At 41.2% G+C, this 16,151-nt stretch overlaps 4 protein-coding genes across 4 annotated transcripts; 3 read left to right on the top strand and 1 right to left on the bottom strand.

Moving 5' to 3' along the window:
* Positions 1 to 157: 157 nt before the first annotated feature.
* On the top strand, positions 158 to 1,427 carry LOC130695168 (muscle-specific protein 20-like). The gene is made up of 4 exons (XM_057518294.1): positions 158 to 299; positions 368 to 573; positions 646 to 766; positions 894 to 1,427. Exons 1-4 carry the CDS (start codon positions 273 to 275, stop codon positions 1,083 to 1,085), a joined length of 546 nt encoding a protein of 181 aa, XP_057374277.1. The 5' UTR covers positions 158 to 272; the 3' UTR covers positions 1,086 to 1,427.
* A 741-nt stretch (positions 1,428 to 2,168) lies between these two features.
* LOC130695163 (voltage-dependent calcium channel subunit alpha-2/delta-1-like) lies at positions 2,169 to 11,195 on the bottom strand. The gene is made up of 22 exons (XM_057518289.2): positions 10,987 to 11,195; positions 7,685 to 7,880; positions 7,415 to 7,625; positions 6,755 to 6,790; positions 6,540 to 6,675; positions 6,349 to 6,453; positions 6,178 to 6,277; positions 5,952 to 6,113; positions 5,686 to 5,859; positions 5,511 to 5,609; positions 5,334 to 5,420; positions 5,193 to 5,246; positions 4,945 to 5,115; positions 4,693 to 4,883; positions 4,478 to 4,623; positions 4,196 to 4,406; positions 3,780 to 4,125; positions 3,502 to 3,721; positions 3,301 to 3,433; positions 3,105 to 3,238; positions 2,963 to 3,042; positions 2,169 to 2,893 (listed from the first exon to the last, which is right to left on the bottom strand). The coding sequence occupies exons 1-22, from the start codon at positions 11,130 to 11,132 to the stop codon at positions 2,795 to 2,797; spliced, it is 3,237 nt and encodes a 1,078-aa protein (XP_057374272.1). The 5' UTR covers positions 11,133 to 11,195; the 3' UTR covers positions 2,169 to 2,794.
* Positions 8,571 to 10,170, top strand: LOC130695166 (EP300-interacting inhibitor of differentiation 3-like). The gene is made up of 7 exons (XM_057518292.2): positions 8,571 to 8,794; positions 8,860 to 8,940; positions 8,997 to 9,154; positions 9,213 to 9,410; positions 9,475 to 9,718; positions 9,787 to 9,905; positions 9,975 to 10,170. The coding sequence occupies exons 1-7, from the start codon at positions 8,710 to 8,712 to the stop codon at positions 10,062 to 10,064; spliced, it is 975 nt and encodes a 324-aa protein (XP_057374275.1). The 5' UTR covers positions 8,571 to 8,709; the 3' UTR covers positions 10,065 to 10,170.
* A 343-nt stretch (positions 11,196 to 11,538) lies between the features above and the next one.
* LOC130695164 (MAM and LDL-receptor class A domain-containing protein 1-like) lies at positions 11,539 to 16,150 on the top strand. The gene is made up of 18 exons (XM_057518290.2): positions 11,539 to 11,665; positions 11,842 to 11,968; positions 12,651 to 12,690; positions 12,763 to 12,933; positions 12,999 to 13,104; positions 13,173 to 13,362; positions 13,432 to 13,662; positions 13,729 to 13,864; positions 13,928 to 14,121; positions 14,185 to 14,449; positions 14,518 to 14,635; positions 14,717 to 14,912; positions 14,997 to 15,084; positions 15,150 to 15,320; positions 15,391 to 15,585; positions 15,675 to 15,732; positions 15,804 to 15,931; positions 16,000 to 16,150. Exons 2-18 carry the CDS (start codon positions 11,852 to 11,854, stop codon positions 16,029 to 16,031), a joined length of 2,436 nt encoding a protein of 811 aa, XP_057374273.1. The 5' UTR covers positions 11,539 to 11,665; positions 11,842 to 11,851; the 3' UTR covers positions 16,032 to 16,150.
* Position 16,151: the final 1 nt, after the last annotated feature.

Raw genomic sequence — 16,151 nt, 5'->3', positions numbered from 1 at the left:
ACCGTTTCAGGGTTGTGTTGAAATTTCATGTTGACTTTTGCCTCTAGTTCTTTCGAGGCTAGGAGCTAGCTGATTGGAGGATATTTCTGATGCAGTGAGGCAATTAGGTTATTCTCACTCAAACTGTGGCAAAAGCCAAAGCTTGGTCCCTATTTAAGTGATAGCCCCACGTCTTGCAATCATCAGTTGGTGGGCTTTCAAGTTACGAGAACTAACTCGCTCATATCCTCACAGCTGAGCATCTCGACTCTTAACTCAAACGAACAAGAAAAATGTTGCAAAGACAAGTTCAAGCTAAGGTATCTATTGGAACATTTGTTCTTGTCCGACCAACATTTTTCTCACACCTCGGGATTATCTGATTTAGATTTTCGCCAAGCGCAATGCCGAAGAGGAGCGTGAAGCTCAGGAATGGATCGAAACGATTTTAGGTGAGAAGTTCCAAGCCCCGTACGAGGACGCTCTTCGTGATGGCCAGATCCTTTGCCAGCTTATCAACAAATTGGCACCTGGATCAGTCCCCAAGATTAACACATCCGGCGCCCAATTCAAGCTGATGGAGAACATCCAAAAGTATGAAATTGCTATAGGACTCTTTCAACACCATCACTTATCATATACCTTCTGCAATTTTGATTTCATTAGGTTCCAGAAGGCGATCATGGCGTACGGAGTAGCTGAATTAGACGTTTTCCAAACAGTCGATCTCTGGGAGAAGAAAGACATTTCCCAAGTTACTACCACCATCTTTGCCCTAGGCAGAACGGTTAGTAGTATTATGACCACCCTTTCCGAAAGTTTTCATGTTTATACCTTCATCTCCGCCTTTCTTTTTAACACCCAACCGTTTTGTTTTTATTATTATTATTTTCTATTTCTGTCGTACATAACAGACATACAAACATCCAGAATGGCCCGGACCGTGGTTGGGCCCCAAGCCTGCTGAAGAAAACAAACGTGAGTTCTCCGATGATGTTATTGCGGCTGGTAAAACTGCCATTGGTCTCCAAGCTGGAACAAACAAAGGAGCTACCCAGGCTGGCCAGAATATGGGCGCTGGCCGAAAAATCATCCTCAACAAATAATTTTTTTTAGTTCGATCAAAAGTAGATGCCTTTTTTCACTTGATTAATTTTTTTTTTCTGATCATTTCTATTTGGCGGCTTTTGATGTTTACAATTTTTATCTTTTAAAACTTCCCCTTTTTTCGTGTGTATTTTGGAGCCTATCTTGGAAAACATTTTTAAAGAAGATGAATGTTATTTTGATATGTATGAGGCGCGGTAGAAAGCAAAAGTTCCAGAAACAGAAGAGGAGAAACCAAGCAACGGAGAATTTTTTTTAAAACATTGTTGTCTTTTACATTTGAATATGTAGTGGATTTCATGATGAACCTTTGATCAGCAATACAATGATTTCCCCCTTTACGTTACACAGTTCTTTTTTTATTTAAGATTCAAAAACGAACGTTCGTTCAAATGGATGCAACATTCTTCTTCAACCAGGCCATTAAGAAGTTCAAAATAATGTGAGAACCCGAGCTTATTGCCTCCGTTTTTCGATTTCATACCAAAGCCAACGTTTACACGACGACCTTCATGCAAAAGAATGTGTTGGCTAGCTGTTTTCTTGTTTAAAGCATGTGACAAAGAACAGCTGAAACGCCTCGGTTTGCCATTAACAACAGATGGCTTGATCGATGGCTGTGACATTCTTATATACACGGCCATACGTTTTGAATCTATTCGCTTCTATCTTCCCTCCAAGATTTAGTCATTCCAATGATTTCTAACTATACTGTTATAGTATACCTGCTGAATTTAGTTCTATTTAAATTTAATGTACGCTGACGTTGGAGATAGTAATAAACATGCAGAGTTGATTGTGAAAATGACATCTAACACGTTTGAAATTCGTGGAATGGTAATAGATTATTTGATTTTGGGAAGTAATTTATTTTTATGGGTTCCATCATTATTGATAAGTGATATCGCTATCCAGCAGACGAAGATGTCGCGAGCCAAATTTGATCGCAAACCAGCTGCGATTCTACAGTTTAAAACATCAGTTCCACCTATGTGTCAGGTCTATCCCACCCCTTGTCACTTCTTTGAAATAAAAAGACCATTTACCATTCCTTTTTTTGGTGGTTGTATTGCGCATCTTATTTTGATTTTGAAAATGTCTTGAATTGCGAAGAATGTTTATTTTTAAGGGTGTTACACGCCTTGTCAAGTCATGGGTTGCTATTTTTAAGCGCACGGAAGATATTATTTCCATTGACTTTGGAAACTGAATGCGCTGCATAAAATTTGATGAATTCAATCGCACGTTTCACTCATTTCAAATGTAGTACAATACAATTATTGCCAGCTTTTCTGATTATGTAACGTGGAAAAAGCGAATTCGGGGAACCGATCGCAGTGGCTGGCCCAATAAATACTGCCCAAATGAATTTATTTTTTCTAGCAGTCTAACAAATGACTAGAACGACAACGTTTCCTAAAAAATCTCAAATTTTGTTACAAGGTTAAAAACAAAGTGGACAAAGTATTGCAACTTCGGAGAATAGCTGGGGGATATCCAGCCAGAGAATAGACTAACAAAATTCCCAATTCAGAGATAAATATATAAGGCGCGCCCTTTTTTTTCTCTTTTTCCCTATCTTCCTCTTCCTTTTCCCATCATTTAAAAAAAGCATGTATAATCAGTGAATTGCATGAAATACTAATAATTTAAGAACAACTCCGCCGCTGGTTTCTTGAAAATATAGGGTGTAGTGCGATGTTTTTCTTCAGCGAAGAATCAAAACGACGAAAAAGATGAAGATCATCGAAGGGAACATAAGCGCCGGATTATGCAGCGAATAGCCAGAACATTCAAGCGAATTTTCCTGTAAATAGGCAGCAACATTGAATGTAATATCTTACCAATCGATATTCTATCTTTCCATTGTATATACCCGCGGATCGCTGGCGTAGCAATGCTCTGACGATTTGTGATACCGTCGATTGAATTGGCATTTTTCCATATCGTCTTCCACTAAACACATAAAAATTTCAGATTTCACATATAACGAACTGCAATATTCCTGGGCTACTTACCACGAGCCAGGCCGTGCTGGAAAGTTCGAGCTTTACAGCGACACGGGGCTGTGGCAGCGATCAACAACGAACTGCTGTCCAACATCGGATGAATCATTATCTCTCGCATCGTGCTGTTATCTCCGGCGCACAATCTATTCAATATTGTTTATTGTTTATGAACTGCTATGTTATTTTGAGATCAATAAAAACTTACGTGGAACACGACAAATTGAACAGTCTTTGTTGCGATGTTTGCAATTGGTAAAGGATATATTCTTTAGAGCAGAGATGCGTATCTACGCGAGCAGGTCTGAGTTTCTCAAGCTCCATTTCGGCTTGGAATGTTGCTGCATATGCAAACGAGATCATTGCGAATCAGTTTTGATTTGTTTGCCATTCGGTTAAGTAGCTTTACCTGACGTTACGCCAGCCCATAAAAGATTGGCGGAAAAGGAGTAGATAACTTGCGCTATGCCGAGCAGAGTGGTAGTCAAGTTCGAAACCCATCTAGCAGCGAAAATGGAAGCAGATGAAATAGGGGCAGCTTTCACGAAGACTGGACAGTTAACAGCCCTTTTCACGATGGTATTGCGCTCGTAGATTGGATCCGGATCAAATGTCAATGCTTGCATCAACTGTAGAAAATATGCAATGCTCTTATTTCCTGAAAATGAATTTAAAGAGGGAACAGACCTGAGGATCAGCATTGCTGGAACCAATAAAAGTTCCTGGAGAAACGTTGATTTGATTGGTTGCAATGATGTAGCCACCTTCGTCCAACCAGTAGAGGTGTAGCTCGTCACTGATGTTGAATGCTTCAACAGCGTTTTTCCAGATCGTGTGGACGGTCTCTTTACCAACCAGAGCTCCTGCTACCGCTAAGAACTGCTCCTTCGACGATATTTTAGCGGCAACTAGGTAATCTTCACTACGACTCAATGGAGGACGGATCAAAATGGAAGCATCTCTTGAATGCGCCAACCGAAGAAAGAGAGAACTATTTCGCGGATCAGCCAAATCTTCCTGGAGGTAAGCCCGTCTAATTAAAACCGAAGGATCGGAATGAAAAATCAATCGTTCTCAATCAATTTGAACGAAAAGGATTTTACGTTCGAGTTTCCGTCCGCGTGACACCGCCAGTGGTTGACACGAAACGCGAATGGACGCGGCGATCAGGTGTCGTCGTCCACATTTGAGACACGTTCATCGTCATCTCTAAATCCCACAGCAAATGGCTCAATGCAGACTGATCACAGCCCTCACCGCCACGCTCAAATCGCTGGCTCAATTGGCCAAAATAATCAGCAGTTTCTCGCTGATCTTATTGTAAAAAATACATCGGTTATGTGTCATTCCCCGTACGATAGTTAAGTTATTCTAGATGCATTTACTTGTATAATTCGTGAAGGCCCGTAGATTATTACAAAATTCCCATGGAGCTGCCCTAGTAATAGTTTGATTGTTCCACAACACCTTCCCCTGCAGCTCTAGGTTGGGAACGATGATATTAGCACCTTCGCTAATTGATACCGCCAATCTGCCATTGATACAGCATAAAAAGAATAAGTTGAGTATTACGTTGAATTGTTTTAAAATTTTCATGTACGTGTAGGCGGTTTTGGATATCGGTCGGAAATGCCACGTACGCCGCTGATGGATAAGGTAAGCGTCGTCAGGGGTGAGCGTGGTCGAATTGTACGATTGCGATCCCGTTTTTCTATCGAGCAACTGTTGACGTAACGAATCTGACCATTCTCCCACGGGCTCCAGATCTTCGTAATCCACAATTGGTGGATCCTATAGTTGAATGATGTGGGTTATAAACAAGTTTGTGTGGAACAAAAATTCTAAGTCACACCTCAATGTAGGAATTTTGCGTTTCCAGTTGGGAATGATGTACGACGTTACCTGTGCCACCCATCACTACCATTTTGTGGCCGCCAAAACCCAGTTGTGAATCTGGTAGGGCCACATCGAAACTGGATATTGGTATATCTACTCCAGCTACGCCGAGCAGTGATTGGCTCAGCTGTTTACGTAGAATGTTAGCAAATACGTTATTAAAGATAACTCCACGTAATTAGTTCTTTAAACAGGAATTCTCACATTTTCACCTCGATGAAAAACGGGTTTGGAGACGGTCACCACTGTTCCAGAACCCTGAAATGGTTAAACTTGATATGGACTTTCATGTTCACAAAACGGGCTTCAAAATTCGCATGGTAGTTAAATGAAATGTTAAGTTACTGCGGCGTCTTGGTAAGGTAAGCTCCAAGAAATGAGCGAACTATCTTGCGAAAGCGCCAGTGGTCGGCTGAGTACTTGCAAATAACCCTATAATTGTAGAATTAACATTGGCACGCATAAATATATCAAGTCAACATATTTTCTTTGATCAAACGAAGAAGCAAAATGAAATTTTACCTGGACTTTGCTTTGGATGGCGCCGTAAGTCAGGATGGCTCCATGAAAAGCGTTAGTTGAACACGAGATGTTTCGCAAATTGAGAGTCGGAATTGGATGCTAATTTAATTTTAACAATCAATAAAAACATTCGCTTTGTCCTTAAAGTTAAAGTCTGTTTAGTTTTTCTTTTTACCGGCCCAACCGCAAGCGTGAATAAACGTGTTTGCCTCGTCACCGAATTATTGGTGATCATTTCGACTTGATCTGCCGGGAATTCCGTACCGCCATCGCTTATAAGTACAACTGCCAGATGGCAATTGCTGCTGTCCAAGCCGGATGTTTGTTTACTATTCCGGGAGTCATCCAACTTGGATTTGTAAAAAAGAACGTGTTATTTACAGTTCATTGAAACAAGAATTTCAAAGACGTGTGGTGAGCAAACGGAGAGCTTAAACATACCTCTAGAATGTAGTGATACGTGAAATTAAGGGCATTGGCAAAACTGGCTTTACCGGACGGTACGATATGGTCTAGTGCCTGATAGATAAGCCGCTTATTTCTAGTAGTGGCCGGCATTAACGATTCAGAACAAGGCAGAAGCCATGATACCGTCTCGTTGAACTGTTGTTTACAACAAATCACTAGTAACGTTTTAAGAAAGACACGACAACAAAGAAATAAATACCTGAAGAACATTGAAATAGTCGTGCTGGGTAAGAGTGCCCAATAATCGTTTTACTGTTATTTTCAGGATTTCAAACGTAGGGCCGTGAATACTGCCACTCCTAAATTAGAGATCATGGACGGAAAATCGTAAGTTGGATGAAGTAAAATATGTTTTGTACGTGTAACTCACACGTCTATTAAAATTAAAAGATCCTTTGCAGACGAAATACTTTGAGTAAACCACGGCCGTTGACGAGCATCGAAATTGTCGTGCTGATTGACGTGAGTTCTCCATCTGCGTGAGTTCATTGCGATAAGAAACGTTCGGCATTTATTGCATACCAGTTTTATTCTATACTTGAAATCTATGAAATGTGGTACCTATGAGCAGGGAAATAGCGAAGGACGCCTTCTTTACTGGCAAAGTACTGGTAGATGGAAGGGTCCCGTTTGAGATTTTCAGCGAAAATGTCGTCTAGCCGGTCAGTCCACATCATTGCATTTATTGTGTCTACATCTGTTAATATTAAAACAAGACTCAGAACTAACGTGAAACAAAGAACTGGGTTGTATAATCCAAGAAATATCAAACTTACCCTCATACCAGACGGGTTTGAATCGATGCCACATCCCTAAAACATGAAATTTAACGATGTAGATGCCAATAACAAAAAACTATGGATTACAATGATAACATTGAATATCTCAACCATGTCACTTCGAGAGTTTGGATCTTAAACATTTAGCATATTTTACTTGAGACTCAAGGGAAATTGACTCATTTCAGCTGTCAGTAGCAAAATGAGTTTTTTTTTTTACCATCAGGATGATGGGGACAACCAACGATAATTTGTTTTCTTGGAATGTGGGCGGAAACATTTTTTTCTCATTACATCCTGTCATATCAATATGCAGGACAAGTGTGAGAAGATATGACAACGAGACAATTGATGTTTTTCACGCATCATAACCAAACGAGTGCCAAGAAAGACTAGTATAAATACACTACTGCGTGGTGCATTCCTTTAAAATACTACTGAGCAACGTAAAAAAAAAGCCACTGAATGTTATTTTGGCAAGAGCTCTCTGTTACTATATGACGTAACGCCACTCATGGCAGCGTTACGATTAAGAGAACATTGGCAGCTAGTAAAGCTACGTCTATGGGATTGAAGTTTTTACACGGGAGATAGCGCACGAGAAATAATTCGTTGTCGCCTTAAAGGTACTAGGCCCAATTCCAAATGGTTACTTACAGCCTTCGTAGGTGTGAAGTGGCAGGTGAACAGCAGAGGAGTTAGTATTAACGAAGAAAGCGTGGCCGAACTGTGAGGCATTCACCATAGAAGAATCGTTCAATGCAGGATCGTCCCATTCCTTTCCGTTGATGAACTGCACTTGATTGGATTGAGGTTGTTCGTCGTATTCGTGGGCCATCGCAAGTTCTTCGGCTCTAATGGTTATGTCCTTTCAATCGAAACGAAAAGGCTATACTCGCATTCAACGGTTGATGAAGAGTGACCTACCTCGACGGCTCGAATTCGACGCTGAAACATGGGCTCCAGTTTTTCTATGGCCTCCTCCAAAACATCTTCCCCGTGTACTGGCTCCAGAAAGAACGCGTTTTGGCTGTCGTATCTTTTTGACAGTTCATTTTTACCACTTGCTTCATTAATGAGGTTGATCAGGCCTTGACTTATCCGTAATCCAAGGTCATGGATCCTGCAAATGTACCAACATTCTCGTTAAACGTTAATTATCTTTGCTTGGTTCATGCTTTAGAGACATAACATTAGTTTGAAATACAGGAAAACTTTGTAACGATGTTTATTTTTCTAAACATTGATTTTACCGTAGAAAACCGAATCTCGTAAACAGTCCTGACAACGTGACCACTTGAGGTAAAATGTTTCACCAGGAGGGTGTCACCGAAAAGGTAGAGTTATTATCGGTAACTTGAATAATGGGCGCATTTTGCCACGAAAAGAAAATTTTCTAATGTGCCTTTCTAAAGAATCTATTTCTACAGTCTTAAGGTCACACCACTGGTGTATTTTTCGAAATTTTAGGGGGAAGGAGAGATTTTTCATCTACAGTGGCCTAGGCCTATCGCCCATTCTTTTCTGCTTTAAAAATGCTTTAATATAACATCTCCATTGTTGGAATATGACACTGCAGGCTTTCCAGTCAAATCGCGAAATTAATTACTTGATTATCAATGTTAAAATAATTTACAGAGTTGTCCCGAAAATGATCTGATATTATTTATATAGTTTTTTTTTTTTAACTTAGATGTGTCAACTACAACGGATCACACTGTGCCAGTTCTAGTGCATTGTTGATTCACTTGGTGCAGCACTGAGTACCACCGCTTTTTAGACAGATATGGTTTGAAAAGTCACCAGGTGGCAAGTTAGTCGGTTCCCGCCTTGACCATCATAGGTGACATGAAACGAGAACAAATGTATGGGTGAGTTTGAAAGTGTAGGTTGTGATCAGAAACCAATTTTTTTCTGTTTCCTTCAAAAACCGATGCTTAAAAACGAAAGGGATGGCAGCGGAACACCGACAATCTGTTGGTGAAATGGAGGCAGATGCCCGAATGCAAATTCAACAAATAATTGAGGACCTCAACTGTGAGTTGTGATTTGTGGCTTCTTTTGTCTATGTTTATCTAATATCAATACTTTGTTGGTGACAGTGGACAACCTGAACCTTACTGAACCTGGAAACACTTCTCTTGATAAGAAAATTGCTTTGCTGGATGAAATCTTTACAGAATGTAAGTCAAGTTCTAATCAATCTCGATTTGATCACTAAAAAATATTTCTGTTGCAGATGTCAAAGGCGGAGATAATGATAAAGCTGTTGATGTGTCCCAAGCAAGGCTGGACATGATTGCTTTTTGCAAGCTTGCTACCATCAATCATCAGAGGATAAGGAGAGTTGCTGCCAGTAGTTGGACTTTCAGAGCCGCTGATTTTGCCAACAGGATTGTATGACCATTTAATTCAAATTTGAATGCCAAAGGCTAATCATTTTATCTTTTTATAGGTAAGATTAATGAACGTCGAAGAGAGCAGTCAGTCTGAATCACTCAATGAAACCACAAAGGTTAAATTAGACAACATGATTCAACCTCATTTCAATCACTGTGTTCCTTTAAAACCTTTACTTGGTGCTCTTACATTTACCAATGTAGAGGCTGTTCGCAAAGAACCACGCCAACGACAACCCCGCACTCAAGAAAAAGTATATCCAAATGACTGATACCTTTCATTGCCCCACGTAAATTTATAATTTTTTTAAATATTAGGTCGTTGCCCAGCAGTTGCAGCCAAAAAAGTTAACCGAAATTTCGGAAGAAGATCAAAACAGTAAAGTGGCTAAGCATGTTGAGTATATCATGTCTTGCTTGGTAAAAGAGTTCAAGGCGAACGACAGGAAACCTATTTCTTTTTACCGTTTCGTTATGGATCCTACCTCATTCTCCAATTCGGTAGAGAACATTTTCTACGTTAGTTTTTTAATCAAAGATGGTTTCGTCGCCATTGACGAAGGTAAACATTTTTATCGCCCATGCCTAAAATTAGCACATTATTCGTTCACTACATAATTCTAATCGCAGACGGTGAGAATGGTTTGCCGTCATTAAGTGTTGTAAATAGAAGGCATCGTGAAACTATGTCTCAAACGTCAGTGAGCAAAAAACAACTGATATTGTCTCTAGACAAAGAGACGTGGCAGGTACGTTGGCTAAAATGTCTCCGTAAAATATTAACACAGTAGATCAAACAATTATCTTTAATTACGCAGGCAATCTGCAAAGGACTGCGTCTAACTAGCGCAGCCATAGATCCCAAGTCGAGAAATACAACGTTCCATAAGCGGCCTCGTCACGAATAACAGCCTTATTCCTTGTTCGCACAAAAAGCGTTCTTTCATAAATCGACTGCTCGTTTACCCTTCAAAATGTAAAAAAAAAAAAAAAAAAATTGTTTTGTGTTCCAAATAAGCTTTTTTTTTTTTTTGTTGTAAAGCAACCCAGAAAAATTATTGTAAACTTTTTTACGTGGAATAAACCGTTGAACATGTTGATCTTAATGGAAGCATTCAAGACTCTGTGTCTCTCTAGACAGCGTGCTTTAAACGTATGATCCCTGTTTTTACGGCACCGTAATGTAAATTTGTCGTTTTAAAGGTTTCAAATATTTTATTGTAGGTGCGAAAGCTCGGCTGGATTTCGACGAAAAGCTGGATCCTCGCACGATCAAACTTACTATCAGATAAACGACCTTATTTTTCCAGAATATCGCCCCTGACAAAGAAGGGCGCCGCTTTGGACAAGAAAGAAGAACGTATCCTCTTGAAAAAAGAAGGGTTATGTTTGGTGGATAAGATCCAAAATACATTGTGTACACTGAAAGTAGGCCAGAAAACGGTGCGATAGTTCATATAGCATGTGGCGTCTCTTTTCGGCTCCCCAACATAAAAGCTAGTGCATAGTCGGGGCTCTAGATTACGCTTGAAATCCAACATGCAATCCTTTGGTGTGTCTAAAAATCAATAACCCCGAAAAAAATGACAGTAATAACAAAGAAGTCGTCACGGATATTCGTGTGTCCTAGAACTTAAATACACGGTTTTCCTTTTTTAAACGAACGCATCATTTCTTTGTAACGTGCTTTTCTCTTAGTTGGTGATTAGTCGTCTACATGGTAGGAAGCGAAGAGAGCCATTGAAGGTCAAAGCGGATCAAGTCGAGTGCAATAAAACCGACAGTGGCGGGAATGAACGAGAATAAAAAAGAGTGGCCGAAAAAACTCACATGGCCTCGGACGGCAGGGAGCGGTCGGTCATCGGATTTAGACCGAAAACAAATCGAAACGAACCGAAGAAAAAACACATGGCCGTTAACAAAAAAAACACTGATCGGCATCCCAAGTTGGAACCAAATGCGATCGGGCAGGCCATCTTAAAACTGCGTCGTGTCCCGACAGCGACTGCGGCTCGCCTGCGTCATGCACGTTAGACCACCCTCTCCCCTTAGCTGGATCCGTCTGACGCCGACGCTCCATGTGCGCATATACAACAGTATATTTTTGCCGAATCGATGCCGTAACGACTGGCGTTCCCCTCTTCAACGCATACGTCTCGGTATCGATCACGAAAAAAATGCAAACTGCTCCCTCGCCGCCAGGCTTTTCAAACCAATGTATCCTTTTAAATGTTTGAAGAAGGGCAAACATAACATTTTGCGCAAAAACAGTGAAGGGATGAAAGTGAAAGTGTTATTTTAAAAGGTTCAGACAAAAGCGACATTTTTCACAATGGAAAAAAAGGGGTTGCGGGAAAAGAGGTGGAGTTTGTAGTTACGGTACCGAAAATTTGTGAAAGAAACAGGCGGGGCGATTTGAAAAGCGGAATGACATTTTCATTCAGTTATAACTACCTGCAATCACGGGCCAGGCCTTCACTGTTTTCCTGTCGCTTCAGTCATCACAAGTGTAAATAAATTTTGTTTGTGTATTACTATTTTACTGTTGGCTGGCTTTGCCTTTCTTTTTTTTTCTCATACTTATTATAGTTTAATTTCACTTTGAATTAGAAAAATACTAGCTCAGTTGATATTTGGAGCGACATGCTTCTAGACGTATTCTATTTTTTTCCCGAACCTTCCTAGAATCGGAAAAATGTCAAAGACATACTTGCTGGTCATCTCTTTCCTTGCCGTCGTTGGCCACTGCCATGGAGACATACTTCCAGCGGACCGTGTAGCAGACGTATTCAATTCTTCATCCGTCGTAGTGGTAAGTCCTCAAACATTTACATGTTACAGTCTAGCAGAGGAGCGGATCTTAGGCTACATATTTTAGATGTTCCTTTGGGATACTATTTCTTTTTATATCCATCGAGGTCTTTTTCTTTGAAGTGAGTCACATTTATTTTGAAGCGGATTTGTTTGTTTTGCCATTTTTGTAGTGTAATACCAAACAGAATTGATTACAAAGGAGACATACACTCTTGGTGATGGCGGCTATTTTGCGTGTTGTAGATGCCAGCGCCTCCACGGAATTTTAGTTAATTTTTTTTTATTTACCGGGTGGAGTTGATCTTGTTCATGGTGACACGGTAGTATCATAGACACGCCCATAACTGTCATTACAATTTTTTTAAAAATCATATATAACAATCAATTTCTGCCGGGGTGAAAAGGAAAATGTCCACTCTCATTGTTTCCGCTCCAGATCCGGTGGCGGGGTCTGATGGTCACGCTCATTGTCGACAGCCATGGCTTAAGCAAGTTTGCATGACGTCACACTTGACACTTCCCCTCCTCTCTCGTGATACGTTTCATTATACTGCCCCAGATATGCTAGGTTATAGTTAATGTTAAAACGCTGACTAACTACCGGTTGCATTCGAACGTGACCGCGTTGATTGACCAGAATTTTAATTCATTGAGTTCGTATTTCATTCTCTTTCGTTTAGGATCGAGTTGCCAGACAGACGTCCTCTTCAATGACACCAAGTATTATTTAAATCGCCTTCCAAACGGATGGCATAATATGATAATCGTTTAAGCGTTGCTTGTGTTGTGTAGGCCAATGTTCGTTTGGCCGTGGTCGTGAGCTGACCGGATGCGATTGGAACCTGACCGACGTCGAGTCCGTAGGATCTATTGAATCACACGTCCCAGTTTGGCAACTGTCATCCGGTCGAACATCTTATTTCCGAGGAGGTCCATCCATTGACGCTTCAGGAGATCAAGACGGTAATCAATCATGTTTTAATTCTTTCTTTCAAAAATCTGAGAGTAACTGACATATTGAACTAAAGGTGGTTACTTGTTGATGGACACATTGAGAGGAGTTGCCGAAACCGTCAAGTTGTCCAGCATTATGATCAACGCTACGTTGCCGGAAGGGCGGTGCGTCGTGTTCCAGTGAGTGACAATGACGAGCTAAAATGTCATTAACCATCACAGTTTGAATGACGTATAAATATAACCAGGTACGCGATGGATGGCCCGAGCGCAGACAGACTTCGCCTAGTATTACGTCAGAGCCAACTGGTTCATCAAATGGCGAACGACACGGTTCTGCTCGTGCCACGGCGGGAAGTTCTCTGGGAGGGGCGGAGTGATGCTAACGATAAATGGTTAATGGCTGCAGTCCTGTATAGTCACGGCCAACCTCATCAGGTGAACTGAAAAAATCGAAAGTCATCAGCATCAATTAACCTGTCCATTTGTCTTGCGTTTATCCATCAGTTGGCGTTTGAAGCAGTAGTCGACCACTCGGCTCAGAGTCAGCGACGTCTGCGCGGACATTTCGTGCTGGACAATGTGGATCTCGGTACCTGGAAGGAAGACGAAAACGAAAAGGCTCTGAATGAGAATCCCGACACTTTAATGGTGGATCCCTGCCTTGGTCATTGCAACTTTGATGGCGGATTTTGCGGATGGAGCAATGACCAGGATGATGATTTCGACTGGAATCTCGTAACACTAAGCTTGGGCTTTTATTTTTTATTATTCATTTTATTATTATTTTCTCACCATTACTAGGGAAGGGGAAGCTTAAATGCGGTCACGGGACCCATTGCCGGCCATCTTTCTCGCGGTTACGCCTACATCGACTCCGGCTATCCTCGGAGGCCAGGTGATCGCGCTAGATTGCTATCACCATCCATGGAACCCACTGGTGAAAAATCGTAAACTCTATTCTGCCAAAAAAGAATGTTTTGAAAATGCTTCGTTTGCTTAGATCCCGACCAGCCGCTTTGTTTACGCTTTTGGACGCACATGTTTGGCAATGGCATAGGCATGCTGAAAGTGGTTCAGTTATTCGGCCCACCTGGTTCAGACATTTCAAACAGGGAACTCTGGTCCTTGACCGGAGAGTCCAGCAACAACTGGCATCAGGGACAAATTACCGTTTCATCTAACATCATTTTCCGAGTAAGAATATCTTATCGTTTGTTTTTGAATAAACGATTTGTAAGTTTAATGTTTTTCTCGAAGATTGCATTCGAAGCAACGACGGGTCGAAATCATTTGGGTGATATCGCCATTGATGATGTCTCTTTCGATCCTGGACCGTGTCCTAGTGCGCCTCAGGCGGCAGCGGCTTCCACGCAGCAGAATGATTGTAACTTTGAAGCAGACGAATGCGGATGGACGAACGCTGTGACGCGTGAAAATGTGGACGATATCGATTGGATTCGTCATCCAGCGGAAAACAGCCGGTTGCAATTCGTTAAGGACCACACAACGTACACAAGCAAAGGTCAGACGCGTTAACACATAATAGCATTTGAATTCTATCACGTAAATCAAATATCACTTGATGGTCAGGTTACGTTATGAGTCCAGGGCGAAGTCCTGTTCAACGACCAGGTGATCGAGCTTTGCTTTTCTCTCGGCCGTTTAACGTCACGGCCGGCAAAATGGATATGCGTTGCATGACATTCTGGTATCTAATCTACCTTTGTACATTATTGTTATTTGCTATGCTATTAATATGAAATAGAAGCTAAGCTGGTCATGTTGGTAGGTACTTAATGAACGAGCCAATCATTGATCCAACGGGGCCTAGTTTGGGTTCTTTACGTGTTTACACTCGAAGGGAAGAGGCGTTTTCTGGGCTTCCCTTTTTGGGCCAAATGGTTGCCATTTGGAGGCTTCACAACCATCAAGCTGGTGTATGGAAAATGGGACGAGCATTAATCCAACAAACCGGAAATTACCGAGTAAGCTTAGCAATCGATAAGTCAAAAAACAGAACCTGTCTTTGATTGTTTGTTTTCATTTACAATCTCCCACGAAAATCAAAGGTGGTCATCGAGGGACTGTGGGGTTCGAGTCGTGGTGCAGGATCCATTTCCATTGATGACATTAGTTTCTACGAGGGAAGTTGCTCAAGTAAAAACGAAATCATTTGATTTTGCACGAACAAATTTTAATTTTGATGATGCCATCGTATTCAGCGCACCCCAATCAAGCAATGCCCATGGCAACTGAATGCAATTTCGATCGTGACATGTGCAGTTGGCGTAGTACCGCCAACGCAACCGGCGTTCGTCAAGATAATGATTGGCGATTGGCTACTGCTGCCCGCCGACCGGCTAATTTACCTGACCACACTTTCGGAGCTCCAAGTAATTTACATTATAACGTTCAATTTGCATGAATGATTGAAGCTTTGTTTCTGCCTAACACATTTCTTAGGTGGATATGTCTACTTTGACGTGTTCAGCCAGCAGAATAGGCAAGAGGTGATCCGTCTAGTCGGTCCTAATATGACTTCCGGAGGCATTGGTCGACCACGCCTCTGTTTGACATTTTGGTTCGCAGCCTTCGGTGCAGGAGATACGACTCAGTTGAGAGTCCTCATGATGGACAGTGTCGGCGGCTTTGAAAAAGGTACGGCTTTCCCAGTGAAGGATTTCTTATTTTAATGAGGACATGTTGTTTGATTTTCGTGATAACCTTCAAAAATTGTTGAAAAATAGAAATATGGATGTTGCGTGTCGTCCAGCTGGAAAGCACCCGTCCCGATTGGAATTTTGGGTTAGTTTTACTAGGAATAAACATGCGTTCTTGAGACGTGTTTCATAACGTAGCAAAAATTCTAATAATAGCCAAGTGGAGCTGGAAAGCGATGGCACAAACGTTTCTGGTCAGGAAGTGAAACTCGTGTACGAAGGCCGGGCATCCAACGGCGGATTTGCTGTCGATGATATCACCATCTACCAAGGAGGCTGTAAAAGTAAAAATTAAATTAAACTTGAATCAAAAATTTTCTTTTTTAAAAATGTTATTCTGCTTGCCTAATAGCACGACCCAAATTAGCCACACCAATCTCCTGATTCGAGAACATTGCTGATACAAACAGGGCAACCTAAAAAGCCAACTATTATTTTTGAACCAATAATGCAAATGACTTGAAAAATGATTTGACTACGAACGAGTGAATTTGTCTTGTACCT

This window comes from Daphnia carinata, chromosome 4 (genome assembly GCF_022539665.2).
Source record: "Daphnia carinata strain CSIRO-1 chromosome 4, CSIRO_AGI_Dcar_HiC_V3, whole genome shotgun sequence".
Classification (NCBI taxonomy): Eukaryota; Metazoa; Arthropoda; class Branchiopoda; order Diplostraca; family Daphniidae; genus Daphnia; species Daphnia carinata.
This window is presented reverse-complemented; position numbering and strand designations above follow the sequence as displayed.